This window comes from Betta splendens, chromosome 14 (assembly GCF_900634795.4).
Source record: "Betta splendens chromosome 14, fBetSpl5.4, whole genome shotgun sequence".
NCBI classification, from domain to species: Eukaryota; Metazoa; Chordata; class Actinopteri; order Anabantiformes; family Osphronemidae; genus Betta; species Betta splendens.
In genome coordinates this window covers 2,014,633-2,036,270 of record NC_040894.2, presented here as the reverse complement: position 1 = coordinate 2,036,270, position 21,638 = coordinate 2,014,633, and the positions used below count along the sequence as shown (strand labels likewise).

Below are 21,638 nucleotides of genomic sequence, written 5' to 3'. Positions count from 1 at the left end.
AACCACAAAATGACATTCCACAACCAGCTGCCAACTTGGCAAGGCCCAAACTGAGCCCGACTTAGAACAGACCAGGGGGCGTGCATGCTTCATTTTACAAAGTATTAGGATGAGTGTGGTGCCGTATGGTGTGTCTACGTGTACGTATTGTTGACACGCTGTTAGAGGTTTGTGTTTTTGTTACGCACACATCGTTCATGCTGGCATGGACCAGTCTGCTTGCAGGCCACGGTCCCCACCCTCCCTGTCACCCGGAATCAAGTGTGTGCCATCATGAAAAATGCAACAAGGGAAGTTCACTCAGAAACTTACCCATGAGTGTTCGGGCAATTATCTCTAAACTGCTGTGAACGGATGAGAAAACAAAAGCAATTTAAAAATGAGGCGCACACTAAACAGTGAACAGATACAGAATACAGCTGCTAGCTGCAGCCACTAGCAAAAGGTATTTAAACACCTGCTTAGTGTGCATGAAAATGCTGTCCACAGCCGACACCAACACTAAGTCCTAGTACTGCAAAATGTGCCGGACTCCTACTCTGTCTGCGAACATCCAACCTGCATTTTTGGTCACTTTATACAGTAAGTGACTGGTCTCATTAGAAAAAATGACAAGTCTGCAGTCAAAAAACTACATTTGGGATTACAGTTAAGGTTTAAGGGGGGACAATCACACCTACTCCCTCTTTCCAGTAATCTGACCCACGCGGTCCTGGTAGTTTTCACCGTAACCGTTAACCTATTACTGTATCTTCCCATCTGTGCACATTTTCTTCGTGTGAATTTCCACTTCTCATCAAAAGTGAGCATAAAGGTAAGAAAGTCACTGATAAAAAAGTAGAGATTTTACATCAGACTGCAGGGTAACCAGGCAACCCTGTGCCCCTGTTCCATCAGCCACTATGCAGATAAAGTCCTTCATCTCAAAGAAAAGATGCAGCTTAAGTCTCTCAGGAATCACAGCTGGACTGCATTAATTGCTCTAACAGCTTTTAATGTCCTTCTTTGCAGAAAATGACCTTAGATGTGAGAAACCAAATTGGTAAAACATTAATGTTTGACAAATGCTGAATGTCTGAATAAATCCATTTAATGTTGCTCACTAGTTTATGCTGTGTGGGTTTAAACAGATATTTATTCCATCTGTTTAATGATGGTAAAAACAAAACTTTGATGAAGCCATTTATATGAACGCATTAATATAAACTACACAAAAGCCAGACAAACTAATTTACCGAATCCCACTGGATTGAACTAATAATTATATTAAACCTATAGTTATCTAGGAAATGTTGTGGCTCACACTTTGGACACATTTAATCAAATTAGCACCGAGATAATGTAAACACAATACTTAACCGCATATCTGATGAAATTTCAATATTAATGCTTTAAAAATGACTGCTAACAACGTAGCTAGACTTGTATCAGATTTCCTTCAATGCTAGTAGAATTTGCGCGTCGAACACATCCATTAAAATGAAATAAAACAAAAGCACCTACAGGTTGATAAGAAGCTAACTCCATTAACGCCGTCGCCCCAGCGAAGATGCCGTTACAGAGCACGGACAAACCACTCAACCAATAGACTCGAAACTTCGAAGAGGCGCGAGAACAAACGAACCAATCAGCAGAGTTGTTGTTAACTAATTGTGTGACGTGGCAAAACGTGTTTTGAAATTGAACCGCGACTCAATCAACTATTAATGTGCATCGTTTTACGACTCCACACCTCATCAAAAAACTATTTTGGTATAAAAACAAACAAACAACAAATTGCAAAATACAAATAAATTACTCGAAATATAGTAAACGTGATTGTAACATTTAATGTTTTAAATTAAAACAGTTTGGTAATTTTTTATTAACCAAAACACACCTACCAGATTAGTATTGGGGTACTTTATCTTTTATACTAATTTTAGGATATCTTTAGACTTTTTTTTAGCTTTTTTTCTAGCTTTATGTGTTGAATTTGGTACATTCATCCTCACTGTCTTGAGGAAAATAGCCAGAAAATGTGTCCTTATTTGTCTTTATAATGGACTGAAGTACTTTATCATCATGCTGCATCGCTAACAGTTAAAGTGCATGCTGAGTCACAGCACATGACATGAGAAGGCTGATTTTTACCACCATTAAACTAAAACAAAGTTGTTTTGTAATACTATTTTAATTTTACATTATTGGTCTGCATAGCCATGATTTTTTAATAGTAGATACATCCCTGCTGTATCTCATCACTGGTGTGTCTCCTTCCTGATGGTGGGAGAGGTTACAGCTTCCAGTTTGTTGTGTGTGTGTGTGTGTGTGTGTGTGTGTGTGTGTGTGTGTGTGTGTGTGTGTGTGTGTGTGTGTGTGTGTGTGTGTGTGTGTGTGTGTGTGCGTGCGTGTGTGCGTGTGTGCGTGTGTGTGTGTGTGTGTGTGTGTTGAAGGTGACGTTTACCATGGCGCGCGGTCCCTGGGAGGAGTTGCGTGACATCGTGGCTTTGTCCATGCTGTCTCGCCTGCTGCCTTTGTGCCCTTCAGCCAGCCAGCACCCTGAGGTGCCCAGCAGAGCGACGACAGCCACTGCCCAAACACCCAAGCTGCCCATGAGTGTGTACCTGTGTGGAAAAGTAAAAACACACACGACACACTTTAGACCGGGTCCAAAAATAAAACACACTTGTCTGGTTTCATGGGTCATGAATAAATAAGACATTTCAAAGTTGCACATTTATGTATTCTAATGTTAATTTAAATGTGAATCTCCACACTTTATCTGTCATCTTTCTTCTGTTATAATCTTAATTGTATGCAAATGCATGTGGTAGCGTTATTCATTAGATTTAAGTGGGTGCATCAGTGTGTAATCATTGACATCATAGTGTTCTTCACAGAGGAGATGAAGACAAATGATCTTAAATTACAGTTGAATGTTGTGCCTGGTGTTTGTTCAGGGGTATAGTAGCATGTATGAGTAGGATTCAGAGATAAATATACTACAAAGTGCTCAGCATCACTTAAAACACACAACAAAATACATCAGGCTGCACAGCTTCTGCATGAGAGGCTTTACAGGAGTCTCTAAGAGAGAATCCTGGAGGTGAAAATCAGGTCATCGATCGATGAGATGAAGATGAAGCACAACCAAATTACTCAGAAAGACAACGATCCTGGCATACAGATAAATCCACCTTCATCTCAATAACTCAGAAGACATAAAAATGAATTCCTGTATGTTTAGTATGAGCCACAGTCACAAAGGGAGGAAATCGGGAGTGTGTTGAACTGTATTTATGCAGCGGTGTTGAATTTGTTGCAAAATGTTTCCAGGATGTAACGTGTTCCCAGGCTTGACTCGACAATAGAAGACTAAACAAACATGCACATGCTAAAACCAAATATCACAAGTAACTTGCTTTTGTGTCATTTTCAATGCTTCCATTGAGTATCAGCACATATTGTGCTGGACGGTTTTTCATTCTAGTTTATTCAGTAAATTCAGGGACTACTACCTGAAATGCTTGGAGCACTCGCACACACTATCAGTCATCACACACAAGTGTGCACGCGCACCATGAGTGCTCACAGCATAATGCAGCCAGCATGTACACATCAAAGCCTGGACCGGGATAATTATCTGTATTACAAAGGACTGGGAACATTTTTTGATGTCAACAAAGAGACGGCGCTCTGAAGTCGCGAATGGTGGAGTGTGGCACAGGAGATTGAAGCATGAACTCAGGAAATCAGCAACAGTGCTGTGATGACAAAAACAACCCACCGAGCATCACATATTCACTGCAGAGTACAGCTGAAGTACTGTAAGTACTACTACACACTGCTTCCTAATAAAAACTAGTTTTTGGTGAATTATAAATAAAATGGCACCAAGATGTTGAATAATTGAAAGTTTAAAATTGGTGCTTTTAAAGACCTGAACTTGAGGGTGAATGAACCTGTGAGCTACTCATTTATACGATTACTAAATTCTATTCACAGGGCAGAAATACTGCATTAATAGGACGACCCACGTTAAAATGGGATTTAGTTCAGAGCAGTACGAGCACAAAGGCAGATCAAGACAGATGTTAGTACTGTAGCACAGTTTGACCGTCCCACGGAGAGTGATCCCAGCTTTCCTAGTAGTTGATACTGTAGGTTATTGTACTGCATCGCAATAGTGTGTCTGTTATTGCATCTACCGTGTGCAGGATCTAATGCCCTCCAGAAGAACTTGGCATTTTGCACTGATGAAAAATATTTATTGGACTCTGTCAGAGTACTGACTTCTTGTCTGGTCCCATCAGCTGGTGTGGGTTTTTACGGCTGCACCCTGTGACACAGCAGTTTGTTATGTGCGCCATTGTACGTTCATGTAATGTGTTTATTGTTTTTACTGTGGTCTTATACTTTATTATGTGGCTTTATTGTGTGTTTTACTGCAGGAGCGGTCTGAAAACAAATTTCCCTCAGGGGGTCGTAAAGTTTGCAATTGAACTGAAACAAGGGCACAAAAACACCCGATGCATCTAAAACAGCGCAGGTGTTTGTGGTGCTTAAATATCTGCAGCAGGTCTTCATTAGAATACTGGATATCACACCTCGGCATGCCGTGCCCTGCACATGCTTGCATCTGATTCTTTGTTTCACAAACAAACACATTCACTCATTTTATGAACATTTAATTATACTTAGCTACAAATTCTCAGTTTTTCATTTGAAGATGTCGGAAAGGTGCTAATTCTATGGTTATATATTATTGAGGTCACAGCAGGAGATGGAGTCTGACTAGATTGAATAATAATATGCGTTGGCCACCACATTTAAAATTAATGAAGGGGCTCAAAAATTATAATCAACTTTTTATGAGATGAGCTGCAATTTGGCTGAATTCTAGCTGATAAGTTACCTATGGCTTCGCTGTTTAATCTTCAGCTCAGCTGGTTTTGTCCTCCATCACCTCCTGAGCTGTATCGGGTTCGAGCTGATAAATTCCTGCACGGTGGTCAGCGGCTTGTTTGTGCCTTCTGTCTGCTGTTAAGCAGCACAGTGCCGTGGGTTTATTAGAAGCCTTTTACTGTAAACGCTGCCTGCTGCTCCCAGAAATGAACTCTGTGAAAGTGTAGTTGAGCCCGAAAGACGACACAAACGCTGAGCTGCCGTTTAGCCCTTCGATGACATACTGCACGTACGAGGTTGTTCATTAAAAATATTGATTAGAGCAGCTTCAGGTGGAATGCATGCTATCAGCGAGAGGTGCTCAGAGCTTAAGAGGAGCAGCCTGTGTCTTTTTACAGTAACACACTGTAAAACCGTGCATGGCTCCACATTATGTTCCTGTTACACCGTGCATTTTTGTGCGACTTCTCCGTGTTGCTCCGTCACATGAAGGAACCACCAGCACGATTCGAGCTGTTCGCCCGGGGCTAATGAACCCTCACAGACGAGAGCTCACCCCTTGTGAAATTAAACACCAAATGAGATCTGCCAGTCACTGTCTCAACGTCCTGCCTGTGGCATCGGCCCACACACACATTCACACACCGGGACCCGTGAGCGCATGAACACAAACAGAGCACTGGTGCAGAATGAATGTGTGTGAGGAAGGATTATTTGAGCAGCATATTAACGAGGGCCGGCTCTTTAAAAGCACTGCTCCCTTCGGCAGCCGTGTTGAGCAAGGACTCGCATTATGTAAACAGACTCCATGCGCTGAAAGTTAAACGCTCTCTCTTCACACTCAGATGCCCTCCGTGTCATGGAGCCTACTTCACAACTACCAACCTTCTGGACACAAGCATTGTGTGCAGCCGTCGCCTTTTTCACTTGCTTCCTCTCTATCTTGAGCCTCTGAGAAAGTGGTTAAAGGGCGTTTTCAAACATATGAACCTAAGCAGCCAGTTATTAGTTGAGTAACGAGCCTGTGAGAATTGATTGAAAAAGAAACTGTAAAAATGAATAAAGGTGAGATGGGAAGCAATGAAATATTCATTCTGGAGTCACACGCTCTTGAACTGGAGATGCTGTGAAATCACTTCACAGTAATAATGGGTATAAAAAAATAACTTAGCACATTAATATGGTATATGCTGCTAACAGCATGAAGACAAACAGTAACTTTGATCATTGATCCAGGGGTTGCTTCGGATCTTGGCTGCAGCTTTCATTCTTCATTCTTTAGTTAAATCGTCAGTTAAATGTGCTGAGCAGCAGCAGGACACAATAAAAAAACATCTGCCAGCTATGACATTTAAAAAGCATGTGCCTCTGAGATGTGAGCCCTTATTTCATCCAGGAGCTGCTGTTTTTCTAGGTCGAAGTACAATATTCACCCCCCTTTGAAGGACTGACTCCTAATGAATGCATGGACGGACTCATACAGTTTAGATTATGAACTCAATACGGTCACATGGAACGCGTCATCTCAGCTACAGATAAAGGGCCCGCACACATGCAGATGCCTCCTCAGGACTAAACGTCGCCGTGTGCTGTGCTGCTTTCAAGTCCATTTTAACTCACAGCTGCCTGTTTGTCACATTGTACAGAACAGGACCTAAACAGAACTTACAGCCAGCAGGAGCCAGTAAATTGCTTTTAACATGGTTGAAAGATTATTTCTATTACACTGAGTAGCAACACAGTTTGGTGAACTCACATCTTCAGTTATTTCAAGAAAATGTAATTACACAAAGCAATCGCAGCTAAATTAAAGCCAATTAGTGAGTGGAGCTGGAGGGCGGAGGTCGGCCAGTTTCCTGGTACAAAAGGAGAAGTGTGTGATTAGGAGCTTTTTCATTACTGTATTGGAAACATACAGTACAACACAGCATCTGATGCTGAGATGATGTGAGCATGATGCTACGCTAACATGGGCTTCTTTTTTTTCCATGCTTGTGTAGGTGGTGGATCAAACTGACTCTACAATAGATCAGAACACAGCTTCTTTAATGACGCTACTCAACTCTTCTACCAGTTTTTATACCATGTATTGTTGCCTGTAAGTTTTTAAATAATAATAGTTGTTCTAATAAAAGGATTATTCTAGATGTGTGCAAGAGGCATGAGCCTTCATTTATTCATCGTTCTGTACATCCTAAATGTGAGGACTATTAACCTGAGGTTCTGCAGCTGTTGTGCATTATTTAAGGGCTCCGTGCAGGAGGACAGCGTGGCCGGTGTCTACACAAAGTTAGCACTGAAGCAGCGTCTTGTGGCCGACGTCAGGAACACTAATGCGTTCTGCTCCACTGACAGTGATCGATGGGTTAGTGAAGCCGGCGCTGCCTGATTTAATTGTAATATCTGCAGTATTTTAAATCTGTTCCTACCAGTTCACACCATCACACATCCTGACTATTTATTAGCATTAAACATAATGAGGAGACGCTGTTTATTTATTTGGCGAGTCCTGAACGTATTAATAGTAACGTCAGTGAAGCGTTCGCGGCCTCCTGCTGCTGAACGCCTACATGGAGCCTGGATGGAGCTGTAAACGCGTGCCGAGGTGCCAGGACGCACTGGATCTGGCGCGTGAACGAGCTCTGCAGCGTCTCTGCAGCGTCTCTGGCTCCGCTCTGCCTCCAGCTGCTGCCGCTCAGCTCTGCGCTCAGGGCCGGGTTCCAGTGCAACGATTAGCCCCGATCGGCATGCGTCGCCCTGCAGCGTTGGAGGAGGCGGAGCCATGTGTGAATGCTGGACTCAGGGAGTGCTGTCACGCAGCTCGCTGCCGAGGCTCAGGCCATTTGTATTTGGATATTGGAAAATTCTGGATTTGGATATTGGAAAACACGCTTCCGCTGCAGTCTTTTGGTGACTTCGGTTGACCTGCTAACAAAGTAAAGGCAACAACGTTCCGCTGTCGCTCATTTTTCCAGCGTGAATCACTTTTTCCCCAAACGGCGCGTGCCCCATTTTGGAACAAACCCTCCACGCGCTGTTACACCGAGTGCCGCCTCCAACTGATGCGCCTCTTCAGTCGAGTCTCTCTATAATCCTGCCTGTGTGCACTCAGGTTTCAAACAGCCGCCTCCTCAGACAGGCGTCTGTGTAGCATCAAATGCAGCCACTGCGGAGATCGCCTTTGCCCAAAATGTTTTCATGACGCTTAGAAGCGGCAGCGACTGAGTTTCCTGCTTGTTCCTATGTGGTTAGTGAAGGTACTGAAGACACGGCCCGTCTGTCAGCTGAGCATCAGGATCGCATGCTCTGACCCTGCTTATCTCCCACACACTCCAGGTGAACAAGATACGCTTCCTTTCAGGGATTTGTCTTTTATTTATCTATTTTTTTATAAAATGAAATGTGATAAATCTCAGGATGCTCTGGATCGCTGTTTCCCAAAGAGGATTTATACAGCACAGCAGTCAGGAGAGATAAGGTTATGAACTGTCATTCACTGTAATGTAAGAGGCTCATAAGCTCTGAACGAAGACGTGAGGCGATTACAGCACAGCCCAGAATCAGGACAGCTCTCACTTAAGAGGCCTTTTCTCTGATACACAAGTTGGAACTAATTAGGAAATAAAAAGGATCAAATTCATCAAATGAAGTACATGTTAAATGTAACGTTCTGTGTCTGTGCATAAATCAACTTAAAATCATCTAATCAATATTTACAGTAACTCATAAGGTCTTAATAATAGTCCTACACAGTGCTTCACTTATGTTGTGGCTAATATGAAAAAAACACAGATAAACATATTTTCATGTTGAATTACAAATTACAGAAACACAATATGCTATCTGCTAGCTAGACGTGAACACAAGTGATATATATTAATTGATGATTAATGATTTTGTGACTGTCGAGAACACAGCATGATTCACACAAACCAACAGCAGCTCCTGTTGTCACATCCTCTCAGAAAACACCTGTCATTACGACAGAGTTTCATCATCATCATCATCATCCTCGTATGATGATAGACTTACAATGACCCTCCTCTTTAAAGGGGCATCGAGCCCCAGCCATGCCCCACTACAGAGGCCTCTTACGCCCTCACGCACTCGCCCACTTCACCAAATCATCACAGCACCACGAACCCTTAATAATCTTCTAATGAGGAGATTACACACTACGCAGCCGTCTGCAGATTATTCCCACTCACACAGTCTGGTCACATCTCGCTTTGACACCATCACTCATCGGCTCTATTGTACTTCAACTTCACACATCACGCTTGTCATGTGAGTCATCAGCCCTAACGATGTCTTTAAAGGAAGATGTCACTTTAGTCACAGTCTGCATTGAAAGCGGAGCTCCTGCCGCCAATGACCCAACGCTGAACCACCATTCCCAGTCATTGGATGCAGATGAGGCCGACTGCTCAACTGGTCCGTGCAGCGCCTCCTCCATCTGTCATGTTCCTCCACGCATGCATCTGGCTCCTCGCATCCATTTGTCATCTGTCTGTCTTCTTTAAAGCTGCCCCCCAGGGGTCAACCTGTCAAAACATCGACTCAACCCAACGCTGCGGAGGCGGAGGAGGCGGCGTGCTGAGGCATCCAGCAGGTTCCAGGACCGGGTGTCAGCGAACGTAGAGAATGAATGAGCAGTTTACTATAAATACAGCATAATGATTAAAAGGCTGTCGATGTGTTAGCAGTAAGTCAAGGCGGCGTAGCTGCTCAGACCAGAGCACTAACAAAGCTCAGCAATTACTTCAAACTACTGGGAACCACAGCTTTGAGCTGCTCAAACAGCTAATGGTGCATTTGTTGGAGACCTACGAACGGTGGAGAACGGGGGAGTGACTACGGCAAGAACATGGAGCCCATTGTAGTGGTGGGACTCACTGGTTTGTTTAATTAGGTCTGAAGAACAACGGGAATAAAGTAGTAGTAAGTAAACAACAAGTACTGTAGATCTCTCTCTCTCACTCACTCACTCACTCACTCACTCACTCACTCACTCACTCACTCACTCACTCACTCACTCACTCACTCACTCACGCACGCACGCACGCACGCACGCACGCACGCACGCACACGCACACACACACACACACACACACACACGCACACACACACACACACACACACACACACACGTGTCTGCTGCAGCTCGGCGGCGTCTGTGATTCCTCACTATTAATTACTGCCTGACGTTCTCCCTCTCACTTTGTGTCTGTGTGGAACGGACGGCGCTTCGGGCTTCGTTTCCTGACGGAGCGGCTTCCAGGCTGAAGCCAGCGCCCCCCTCCCTCTGTCATAGCCTGTTCTCCCGTCTCGTTACCTTTCCTGATATTGACTCGTGGCTCAGACAACTCTCCGTGACCAGATCGGCCGCCTTTGGGCGTTAAATCCCACATCCGCTTGTCAGGTTTGGCTGAGAGACACGCAAACAACAAGTGACTTGTTAAATCCAGAAATCTCCCGCTCGCTGTGAGGACAAAAACAAAGGTAAAGGTTATATCTGGAGGCTGTGCAGTGACAGGCTGGTCTCCTAGCTAGCAGCGCCGTGCCTGTTAATAGCAGCAGAGGCAAACGCTCGCGCTCTGCACTGGAAACACAACGAAGCCCTTCCAGAGGGTGTGTGTGTGTGTGTGTGTGTGTGTGTGTGTGTGTGTGTGTGTGTGTGTGTGTGTGTGTGTGTGTGTGTGTGTGTGTGTGTGTGTGATCACCTCAGGCTGAAAAACCACCAGAACCCGTTCCCGCTGAGAAATTCATCTCTAATGAGTCTCTTTCAGCCTTTATGCAGCAGGTAAATGAATGTTTACTGGTTTACTGAATACTTGGAGGAGGAAACTCCTGCAGAAACCGATGAATTCTCTCCACAGATTCATATTGATACAGACGTTTAGCAGCCAGTTGTTTATTCGTTTTCACAGATGGACTTTGTTTGTGGACGTCCTGTGTTTGCGTTGTTGACAAGCGTCACACTCAGCTCCATTAAAAGCGCTCCCTTTGCACTAATATGAACTGTATACGTGGGACCTCACGGTTCCAGTAAAACGGTGCTCAACCAGATGTTTGCCCTGAACGGCGCGTTTCAGCGCGGTCTCGAATCACAACTCGTTTCCAAATGCGAGACACACAAAACAATCTGCTACGTGACAGTTTGCGCCGACAGGCTGAGGCGCGACTGCATAAAAGGGACAAGCAGACGCTTGACTAACTCCACGGCACAAAGCAGATTTGCCGGTGACCTTTCGCTAACCCCTTCATGCATTTCTCCCTCTCCCGTCACTTTGCTCCATTCAGGAGGAGGCGGCGATTAGTATTTGCTCAGAGCCGCGGTGCCGATGCTCTGAGCTCGGCTGCTGTGTTCATATGGGATGCAGCAGTAAAGGTCATTTCTAGAAGTTCAACATTAGTGACCGGAATTTCAAGTGAGCCACAGTTTGCTCTCCGCAGGGAGCCGACGGACACCAAACCCGTCTTCGGAAAAAAAAAGTGGTGAATGTAGTGAGCGAAGCAGTGACCCTCGTCGGTTCCAGTGTCGTTCACATTAAGTGATTCCCTTTGTTACAGGTCTCATGTTAATCCCACTTCTCTTTCTCCGGGTGTGACGGCGCGAGTGCTCCAGCTGAACCCACGAGGAAGAGCTTCATCGCTTCAATTTACAGCTAATCTCGTCAGCCCCATCGAGTGTGAGCGCACGGCGAAGGGAGACTGTGACTCACCAAACTTAATGGATTTCTACCTTTGTTTTGGAGGAGGGCCCATCATTTTCCTTCACAACATTTGCAAAGCCAAACAAATCTAAGTCACCGGGGGCAGAAAACAGGGTGAGAGAGAGAAATGACAGGAGAGCTTTGTTTGGAGAAAACAAATCCTGTGCTTGATTAGACAAACGCTGGGTTGGGGCCGCGTTGAGTGGGGGCACACGCGCATATGAAAAGTTTAATTCCTTCTAATTAAACGCTGCTTGGAATCGTCATCTGAGGCTCTTTGTGCGTGGGTTGTTTACAGCTTCCTGGAATTCAGCACGACTGGATGGAAATGTGCTGCTGCACACGGACACGCGTGTTCAACCGCAGTCAGCGCACGTGTGAGTCAGTCACAGTAAAACTAATTACTTGGTCTGTGTTTTGTTCCATTAAAGAGCTTCATGTAAAGCACATCTGTAAAGATGCCGGTGCTGCAGCCCACTCTGAATAAAGCAGCCCGGTTCCTTCATCTGGATCGGCGCTACGGAGGTGGGACAGGAAGGAAATGAGCAGCATTCAGTGTGTCACCTTCTCACGTTGAAGCGGTGGAAGTCAGAGGAAACAGGAGACAGAAAAGCAGCGAGTTCAGGTCTCAGCAGGCGTTCGCTGGGTTGAAGTGCCCCGAAGCAAGACACTGAACTCCAACCTGCCACTTGATCCCACACATTTAAGGAGGGGTGTGAAGAGACTCTCACTGTATCACACTCAGGTTGAACCTGCGTGTGCGACAGATTGATGTTCAATAGTTTATTATTCATAGTTTACACGATAGATAGAAACAAAGCCCGGCTGAAGACACGTCAATAAACTTCATGCAGGACTGAGGAAACAACAAACTTCTCCTCAGCCCTGTTACACAGCAGCACACGAGACCTCCGCTGCCTTGCTTGAACTGCTGCATCTAACCACACTCATGACATTCCACACACAGGCACATATGCTGCTTCAAGCTGGTTCCAGCTTTTGCACGGTTTAAGTGCTTAGCGAGAACACGGCACTCCAGAAGCCGAATTCAGCTCCAATGACTGGAACGTTACAGTCATTTTTGGGAGTGCGCGTACAGTGTGTGTGTGTGTGTACACTGAGTGTGTGGGGAGTGTGAGTCATCCCACCATTAGGCTCCGAAGCACAACAACCGGCCGTAATCGGCCGGACAGCAATTGTTCTCTAAGAGACAGCTAATAAGTTACGGAGCAGATTGCGAGTCGGAATCAGCCCGACGGAGCCACAGTTACATCATCATTTCTCAGCCTGTTCGCTGTGACCTTAGGTTGAGCCGCACAACATAATGTGGCTGCGAGGATAATTTGGAAATGCTGAAAACGGACTTCAAACGGCTTGTTTTACGCATGCAGCGCTGCTGTACTAATGCAATTCCCTCTATTCTTCTGTCTTTGTTTATTATTCTGTTCATTTTGCAGTGATCAGAAGTGGATTGTGACGTCACCTAGGCCATTAAAATGTCATTCCATGAACCTTTTCACATGTGACACGTGACATTTTGTGACACCTTGCTTTCTTTCCTTTCACAGACTGACACAGCTGCTGTTTTAAGACCACGTGTTACTGTAAATCAAGAGGTCAGGTCAAGGGTCACGGGGCAAAGTGATCCAGCAGAGAGCCGTCAATATGCTTATTTAAAAGGGATGGAAAGATATTGATCCAGGTCCCTGCATGTGTTAGCAGCACGTTTGGCACATGTGTGTACGTGCGTCTGTGCCTAAAGGGCTGTTGGCAGCTCAAAGCTGAAGGACTGGGCCGTACAACCAGTGCTTTACAGACAGCACGTGACAAACGGCCACATTTCAGCTGCTGGATGTTGGCTCCAGGTAGAGGAGATGTCCAACACGCCCAGGAAGAGACTGCAAGCGCACAAAGTGGAGGTGCGGAGGCGGTGCAGCGACTTCAGCACCACGGACAGCTCCGGCGTCGTCGTCCCCCGGTCCGCCGGCCGTCACGCAGCTCTGCTGCCGCTGCGCCAGCTCTCCGGTGACACCGATAGGATTTCCCCCGTGAGAGCGCGCTGAGGCGGCTCATTGGGCACGAGCTGCTCGAGTCCCGACGCGGTCCTCTGATTCTAAGAGTTGTTGCACTGAGGGCTGTCGGAGGCGGAATCTCCCGTGCGTCCCGCTGAAGAAACTGGCCGAGGGGAGGAAGAGTGGGTGAGGAGGGAGGAAGAGTGGGTGAGGAGGGAGGAAGAGTGGGTGAGGAGGGGGGCGGGGGTGCTGGGACCGGGCAGCCATGCCAGGAGTCTGGCGAGGAATGTGCGTGTTCCAGTCCCCGCGCTGAGGACGAGGAGCGCAGCCGGAGCCGTTTACCGGCGCTGCCCGTTGTTTTGGAGCGGCAGCGCCGTTATCACAGCTGATCAGCTCACGCTGAATGACTAATCACAGCCGTGTTGCGCCACACAATGGGCGACGTGCGGGCAGCGTAGTTAAACACTGTCGCCGACCGTCGGTGACATCGCCCTGCGCTAAAAGGCTGCAGCGCGCGTTTCTGTCACACGATTCTCGGTCTGCAGCTCAAACACTGGCGCATTTCTGCTCGGCTCCTCGCGCATTCAACTAATTCAGAATCACAGCAGCGCCGCCGCCGTCTCCACAGTTTGCGCTCACTCACGCTGTAAATGCGCCACGCACCCAAATCAGCCAAACTTGTCACAAACGCGCAGGCAGCGGGTTTCGCCGCAGCAGCGAGCGCGTCTTCACGCGTTCCAACTCACCTGTGGTGACGCGAGGACGGAAAAGGAAGGGAATGCGAGCAGATCTCCCCACGGACACGCGTCCAAACTGCGCTTGGTCCTTTAGTCCCACTCCTTCCTCCCGCCCGGCTCGGTTCAGAGGCTTCGGATGAATGATCGGCTCTATCAGCAGCGGCGGCGGCGTCCACAGCTGTGAGCGGCGCAGCGCATCCTCGGCTTCGGCTGCTTTCCTCTCCGCGCTCCGCTCCTGCTCTGCCCTATTTCAACTCCTCTCGCTCAGCGCTCGTCGTGACGTCAGCCGCTGCACGCCGAATGCGGCGAGGCTGCATCTGCAGATACGTCCCACTGGAAAGCGACACCTGCTCGTGCGCGTTAAGACGCCGCGCAGCGTGAGTCTGTCCTCACATTTGGTTGTTTCTTCATTTGTCTTTTAAGAGAATTGAGGTGGGCTCTTCATTTAAGGCTTCTGGTGGCTCCATGACGACGTGCGTTCAATGTGTGCGTGCGCGCGCGCGCACATGTAACAGGTGTGTGGTAAGAGTCGTAATACAATCAAAGAACAATAAATACAATCAATACCAAGAAATAAGTCAGAAATGGTTAGTCACAAGATTCTACAGCATCAGTGAATAAACCAGAGTTCAAGCAGATTATAATGTGATTTAAGTACAAGGAAGTTTTACTGCACTTAATGATTCTTTTGAAAAGCACATGTATTGCTGTGATCTCTCAAATTTACAGAAATGGATGTAAAACACATTTTCTCTTTCCCTTTTCTCTCGTCTCCACATTAAAGTGGGAAGAAAAGCTGTGCAGAGCACAATCAGGCCGACGTTCTGGATCCTAAAAAGACACGAGCACGGAGGCGCCGCCATCAGAAGTGCACATGGCGCTAAAACATTTATGCTCCATGTAACATTCATCAAAACAATGGGGGAAGAAAAATCCTCTGGAAAAAATTAAACAGCAACCAGCGAAACGAACAGGGAGCAAGAACAAGGGAATGAAAAGGAATGAGAGGAGCCAAGTTTACACATGAAGATATGAAGCCAGCAACACAAATAAAGAGATTCAGAGTTTAGTTCTACATGTCTTTATACTGTATCTGTGTGCAGTCCCCTCATACATAACGACTGATGGACGGAGAAATCAGTAGGATTTAAGTAAATCTTCATATTCAAGTTACAAACAGACCAGATCGGTGCCGACATCACACAGATCAGAGCCATTAACAGGATCCACTGATTAAAGTGCGTTCAGTGTGAAGCATCAACGCGTCTCTGAGGACGACGAGCAGCGATTCTGCTGCAGCTCCAGTCTCTGAGGCTCAACTCTGCCTTTTGTTTGCGTCGCCTGTAAAACACAACAGAAGCAGAAGCTCTGTTTCCTGTTGTTCTGAAAGAACAGCAGAACTTTAGTTTGTCGTTTCAGTCCCACGACGCCAACGACACAAAGGCAGGAAAACTCCACACTGATCAATATTTTAACTGTCTTTGCTGTGATGCAACGAGCAGCTGCAGAAGTTGCTGCTTTTCTCCCAAAACACGCGGATTCAACTCATTTACTTGTTCGTACACTCGGACAGTGCTTCTGCAGTGGAAACCTCCCGATCGATATCATTGATCGATGCGTATCAGATGCATTGGTAAAAGCAGCCGCTCTCTGAGCAACGACCTCCAGCCTCAAATCCATCACACACGCACACGCGCACGCGCACGCGTCTGCATCACTCGCAGCAGCAGCAGAGACGGCTGTGACGCAGGGCGGCTGCAGGAGCCCCTGGACTCAATACCTGTCGACCCCGAGGTGCAGCGGCTGCAGGCGGGAGTCAGTGTGGATGAGGACCTGCAGCGCTCACGGGTGGGGTCCATGAACGGTACGGCTCGGTTTAGCTCCGCGTCCATTCAGCTCCGTTATCAGAGCAGCACAAATGAGCAGGACGTCTGAGTCTAAATGAGAACCTGCCTCTTGGTTTGAACAGCTGCTCCATGTCATAGTTAAAGTTATTGTAGCTGGTTTATAGTTTACATTAGTTTCACATCGACAAGTCTTAACCTTCATTCATACCATACTTGTACTCATGTTTGGTGTGACGGATATTTATATTTTGGAGTGAGTGAAACTCCACCTGCAACTAACAAAAACATGAAATTTGCAAATGTTTAAAGTCTAAAATGATCATATCAGGTATAATATTAGATAAAACCTGAGGAGCTGCAGCAGCAGAAGTCTGTTCCCAGTAGAAACAGGGCAGGTAGAGTGTGTAGCTGCCAAATCCAGGTCAGCAACAAACAGACAGAACCAGCTTCAGAACCTGAAACCTGGACGGGTCAAGGAACGTTTCTGTTTCTGTGCGAACGGTGTTGGACTCGTTGCTCTTTGCTTTGCTACAGGGCTTCTTATGGGCAGAGCAGGGCTTTGGTTTGTCCTGCACACACACACACACACACACACGCACACACACTTACGCACGCACGCACACACGCACACACACTTACGCACGCACGCACGCACGCACGCATACGCACACATACGCACACACACTTACGCACGCACGCACACACGCACACACACTTACGCACGCACGCACACACAAACACGCACGCACGCACGCACGCACGCACGCACGCACTCACACACACACACTCACACACTCACACACGCACACGGGTCAAGGACGGGTCAAGGAACGTTTCTGTTTCTGTGCGAACGGTGTTGTACTCGTTGCTCTTTGCTTTGCTACAGGGCTTCTTATGGGCAGAGCAGGGCTTTGGTTTGTCCTGCACACACGCACACACACACACGCACACATACGCACGCACGCACGCACGCACACACGCACGCACGCATACGCACACACACGCACACACACACGCACACACACACGCACGCACGCACGCACGCACGCACACACACCTCGTGTAATAGTCTTTGTTTTCGCCTCTTGCCCGGCTCCAATTTGACGGCAGCGCCGCCGCCAGGTTCCCCTGATGCCCGTTGAGATAGAGCTAACAGATGAAAGCAGCAGTAAGACGCTGGCGGTAATGGTGCTACAGCTCCGGCTTACAGCCCATATTTCTCCCTGATGGTGGTGGAGCCCGGCCTCCTCCAGACACCTGCAGGAGTGAAGGAGCTGAGCATCAGAGGCAGGGACGCATTCAGAGAGGAAAGGCTGCTGCACGAGTGCACGAGTCTCTAATGACGCTGACTGACCAGTCTCCTCCATGCATTAATGAGTGTGTGCACAATGAGCCTTGAGTGGTTGACAGACGTCCATCAGAACCTGCAGGTTCTGCTCAACCTTCAACCACAGGGATGTTCTGAACGCATGCTGGACGCAGGTCTAGTATAAGTTGCTGCATGTGTCCCGTCACCGCTGGAGCGGGTTCTGATCCACCTGTTTACCGTTACTATCATCTACATCTGGACCGAACCTCCACGCGGCCGCTGAAGGAACTCATTTGTTCTGGTCGTGCGCCGTCCGTTCATCGGGTTCTGGTTCATTGGGTTCTCGCTCTCCGTATTGATCACAGGAGCACGCAGCTCGTTACAGCAGCTGTTAGTGGACAAACACCTCCAAATCTAAAGCCCCAATGGCTGGAAGCCGCCACCGCCCTCACTGACGATTAAAATTGATTTAACCGTAAAGTACAATTTTAGAAAAGCGCAGTGAAATCCTCACGGGCGGCTTCAATAACAGGGTCACAATGAAGATGAAGTGGCTTCTGACTGCGTTCTGTCAGTTAGCGGCAGAATTCCCCAACAGGGATTCGGCACATGGAGGACCTTAAGAGTGCGTCTGAGGACAAAACTGGACCGGATCGGACCGGACCAAACTGCAGCAGCGCGTTTTTATCAGCCTCCTGTTGAGGAAGAGAGAAGATCAGCAATGAAAGTAAAAAGACATGAGACGTTCTGTCCCAGCTGGTCTGGTGAACTGGAACTGGGGAACTGGAACTGGTGAACTGGAACTGGAACTGAAACTGGTGAACTGGAACTGGAACTGGTGAACTGGAACTGGGGAACTGGAACTGGTGAACTGGAACTGGGGAACTGGAACTGGTGAACTGGAACTGGAACTGGGGAACTGGAACTGGGGAACTGGAACTGGGGAACTGGAACTGGGGAACTGGAACTGGAACTGGTGAACTGGAACTGGTAAACTGGAACTGGTGAACTGGAACTGAAACTGGTGAACTGGAGCTGGTGAACTGAAACTGGTGAACTGGAACTGAAACTGGTGAACTGGAACTGGAACTGGTGAACTGGAACTGGTAAACTGCAACTGGTGAACTGGAACTGCTGAACTGGAACGATGCACCATTTGTCCACCCGCTTCGGATGTTGTCACCCATAACGAATGAGCAAAAACTTTGATCCTCCCGTCTGCTGGTTAAATCATTCGAGCCGTGATCAACTTTACGGATCATTGACAGCGACCTACTGCACCTATTCACCGCTGCCAGCAGGTAGATGGGCACCTACCGGCCCATATGTATGGGCTGATAACCACTGATAATGACCATTGAATGGCGTGATAACGTCCAAAGCTGCTGATTGGTCCCAGTATGTTGGAGATCTTCGAGCCCACGGTGGTTGAAAGCCCAGTAGGTTGTAAAGACGCAGCTACCAGGGTTCTGGCTGTGGAGTCTGTCAGTGACAGATCCAGATCCGTCCTAATGGGCTCTGACCACCACACTCAGCCGCTGTAGACGGGTTCACAGACGGGTTCAGACGCTCACACTCAGCACATGATCCGTCCATTGAACCCGCTGTGAGCTCCAGATCATTTCACTTATCAAATGTGCTTCATTCATTATTATAGCGTGTGTGTGTGTGGGGGGGGGGGTTGTGTCTACGGGGGGCGTCTCATGTGCAGACATAAATAAGGTGCGACTTTCAGAACAAAGGATTGAACAGAAAGAATAAAACTAATGATCAATGCGGTAACAGTTTTGGAAAAGTAACTGAATAATCTGAGCCACAGGCTAAAACAAACAGAACAAAGAGCCGACAGCACAAAGGGATTAGAATGAAGATAGAAGAGGAGCGAGCGAGGCTCAGGGCTCCGAAAGATCAGAAGTTCAACAGAAACTACTGTAGGAACGGGCACGTGAGCCATCGGAGGAAATCAATAAAATGCTGAAATCGACTCTGGGATCAACAGGCTTCCAGCGTTTGGGGACGAGGAGGCGCGTGTTCTGATGTTAATAATGTTAGTGTCACGTCAGCTCCGACTCGAGTCGGCACCGGAGCAGAACCGGGCTCAGGCACCAACGCTCCCAGCAACACCTGGTTTCCAGGTCGGAACCGACGGGAGCTCGATTCCCCCCCATGTTAAAAACCTGCCTTGCTCCTTCCTTCCTACACTCTGGGATTCGTACTCTCACCTATCGGCATGTGTAGCTGCTCTACAACTGGATGCTCCGATGGATCCAACGGTCCTGTGACTGCATCCACAGCAGCAGCGGCGGCAGCGGATCCAAAAGGACCCGTGGTTCTGCCAAGTCCCAGAGCCCGATCGATAGCGAGATGTGAATGTGAGTCATTACGGCCGACGCAGCGCCAGGTTGGCGCCGCGCTGGTCCTCATTAGTCGTTGTCACTCCCTCACTGTAATTAATATGCTCACATGAAAAGCAACGGTCCCGCGTTCACTTGTCGTCTCTGGGCCGTGAGTGGGATCTAATCAGAAAAGGAAATCACAGCTGACTCATTACTGGATCATCGGCAAAGAGCGGACGACGGGTCTCCAGTCTGCGCACGTCAGTGACTTTAACCAGCTGATGATGGTCCTGGATCCATTATTAACGGTGGGACGAGGCCGAAGCGTGATCTGGGTCCGGTCTTACGAACAGAACACAACACAACAGAACACAACACAACAAGACAGAACAGAACAGAACAGAACACAACAGAACACAACACAACAGAACACAACACAACACAACAAGACAGAACAGAACAGAACAGAACAGAACAGAACAGAACTCAACAGAACACAACACAACAGAACACAACACAACAAGACAGAACAGAACAGAACAGAACTCAACAGAACACAACAAAACAGAACACAACAGAACACAACACAACAGAACACAACACAACAAGACAGAACACAACACAACACAACAAGACAGAACACAACACAACACAACAAGACAGAACACAACAGAACAGAACAGAACAGAACAGAACAGAACAGAACAGAACAGAACAGAACAGAACTCAACAGAACACAACACAACAGAACACAACACAACAGATCAGAACAGTCCAGAACACAACAAAACAGAACAGAACAGAACAGAACACAACACAACAGATCAGAACAGAACAGAACACAACACAACAGAACACAACAAAACAGAACACAACAGAACAGAACACAACAGAACACAACACAACAGAACACAACAGAACACAACACAACAGAACACAACAAAACAGAACACAACAAGACAGAACACAACAAGACAGAACAGAACACAACACAACACAACAGAACACAACAGAACACAACAAAACAGAACAGAACACAACACAACACAACACAACACAACAGAACAGAACACAACACAACAGAACAGAACAGAACACAACAGAACACAACAAAACAGAACACAACACAACAAGACAGAACAGAACAGAACAGAACAGAACTCAACAGAACACAACACAACAGAACACAACACAACACAACAAGACAGAACGGAACAGAACAGAACAGAACACAACACAACACAACAGAACACAACAGAACACAACACAACAGAACACAACAAAACAGAACACAACACAACAAAACAGAACAGAACAGAACACAACACAACACAAGACAGAACAGAACAGAACACAACACAACAGAACACAACACAACACAACAAGACAGAACAGAACAGAACAGAACAGAACACAACAGAACACAACACAACAAGACAGAACAGAACAGAACAGAACAGAACTCAACAGAACACAACACAACAGAACACAACACAACAGAACAGAACAGAACAGAACACAACACAACAGAACACAACAAAACAGAACACAACACAACAAGACAGAACAGAACACAACACAACACAACACAACACAACACAAGACAGAACAGAACAGAACAGAACAGAAACACAACACAACACAACACAACACAACACAACACAACAGAACACAACAGAACACAGCACAACAAAACAGAACAGAACACAACACAACACAAGACAGAACAGAACACAACAAAACAGAACACAACAAAACAGAACACAACAAGACAGAACAGAACAGAACAGAACT

At 47.0% G+C, this 21,638-nt stretch overlaps 1 protein-coding gene across 3 annotated transcripts in view; it reads right to left on the bottom strand.

Moving 5' to 3' along the window:
- The window catches only part of fstl4 (follistatin-like 4), a 113,782-nt gene extending 99,024 nt beyond the window's left edge, over positions 1-14,758 (bottom strand). The window contains exons 1-2 of one of the 3 annotated variants that reach the window (XM_055514554.1): positions 14,362-14,758; positions 2,447-2,606 (exon numbers count right to left, since the gene is read on the bottom strand). In XM_055514554.1, the coding sequence (XP_055370529.1) occupies positions 2,447-2,596 (150 nt within the window). In that variant the 5' untranslated portion in view covers positions 2,597-2,606; positions 14,362-14,758. Of the gene's footprint in view, positions 1-1,503; positions 1,592-2,446; positions 2,607-14,361 lie in introns of those variants that run through there. The other 2 variants (XM_029172794.3, XM_029172795.2) reach the window with 2 other exon arrangements.
- Positions 14,759-21,638: the final 6,880 nt, after the last annotated feature.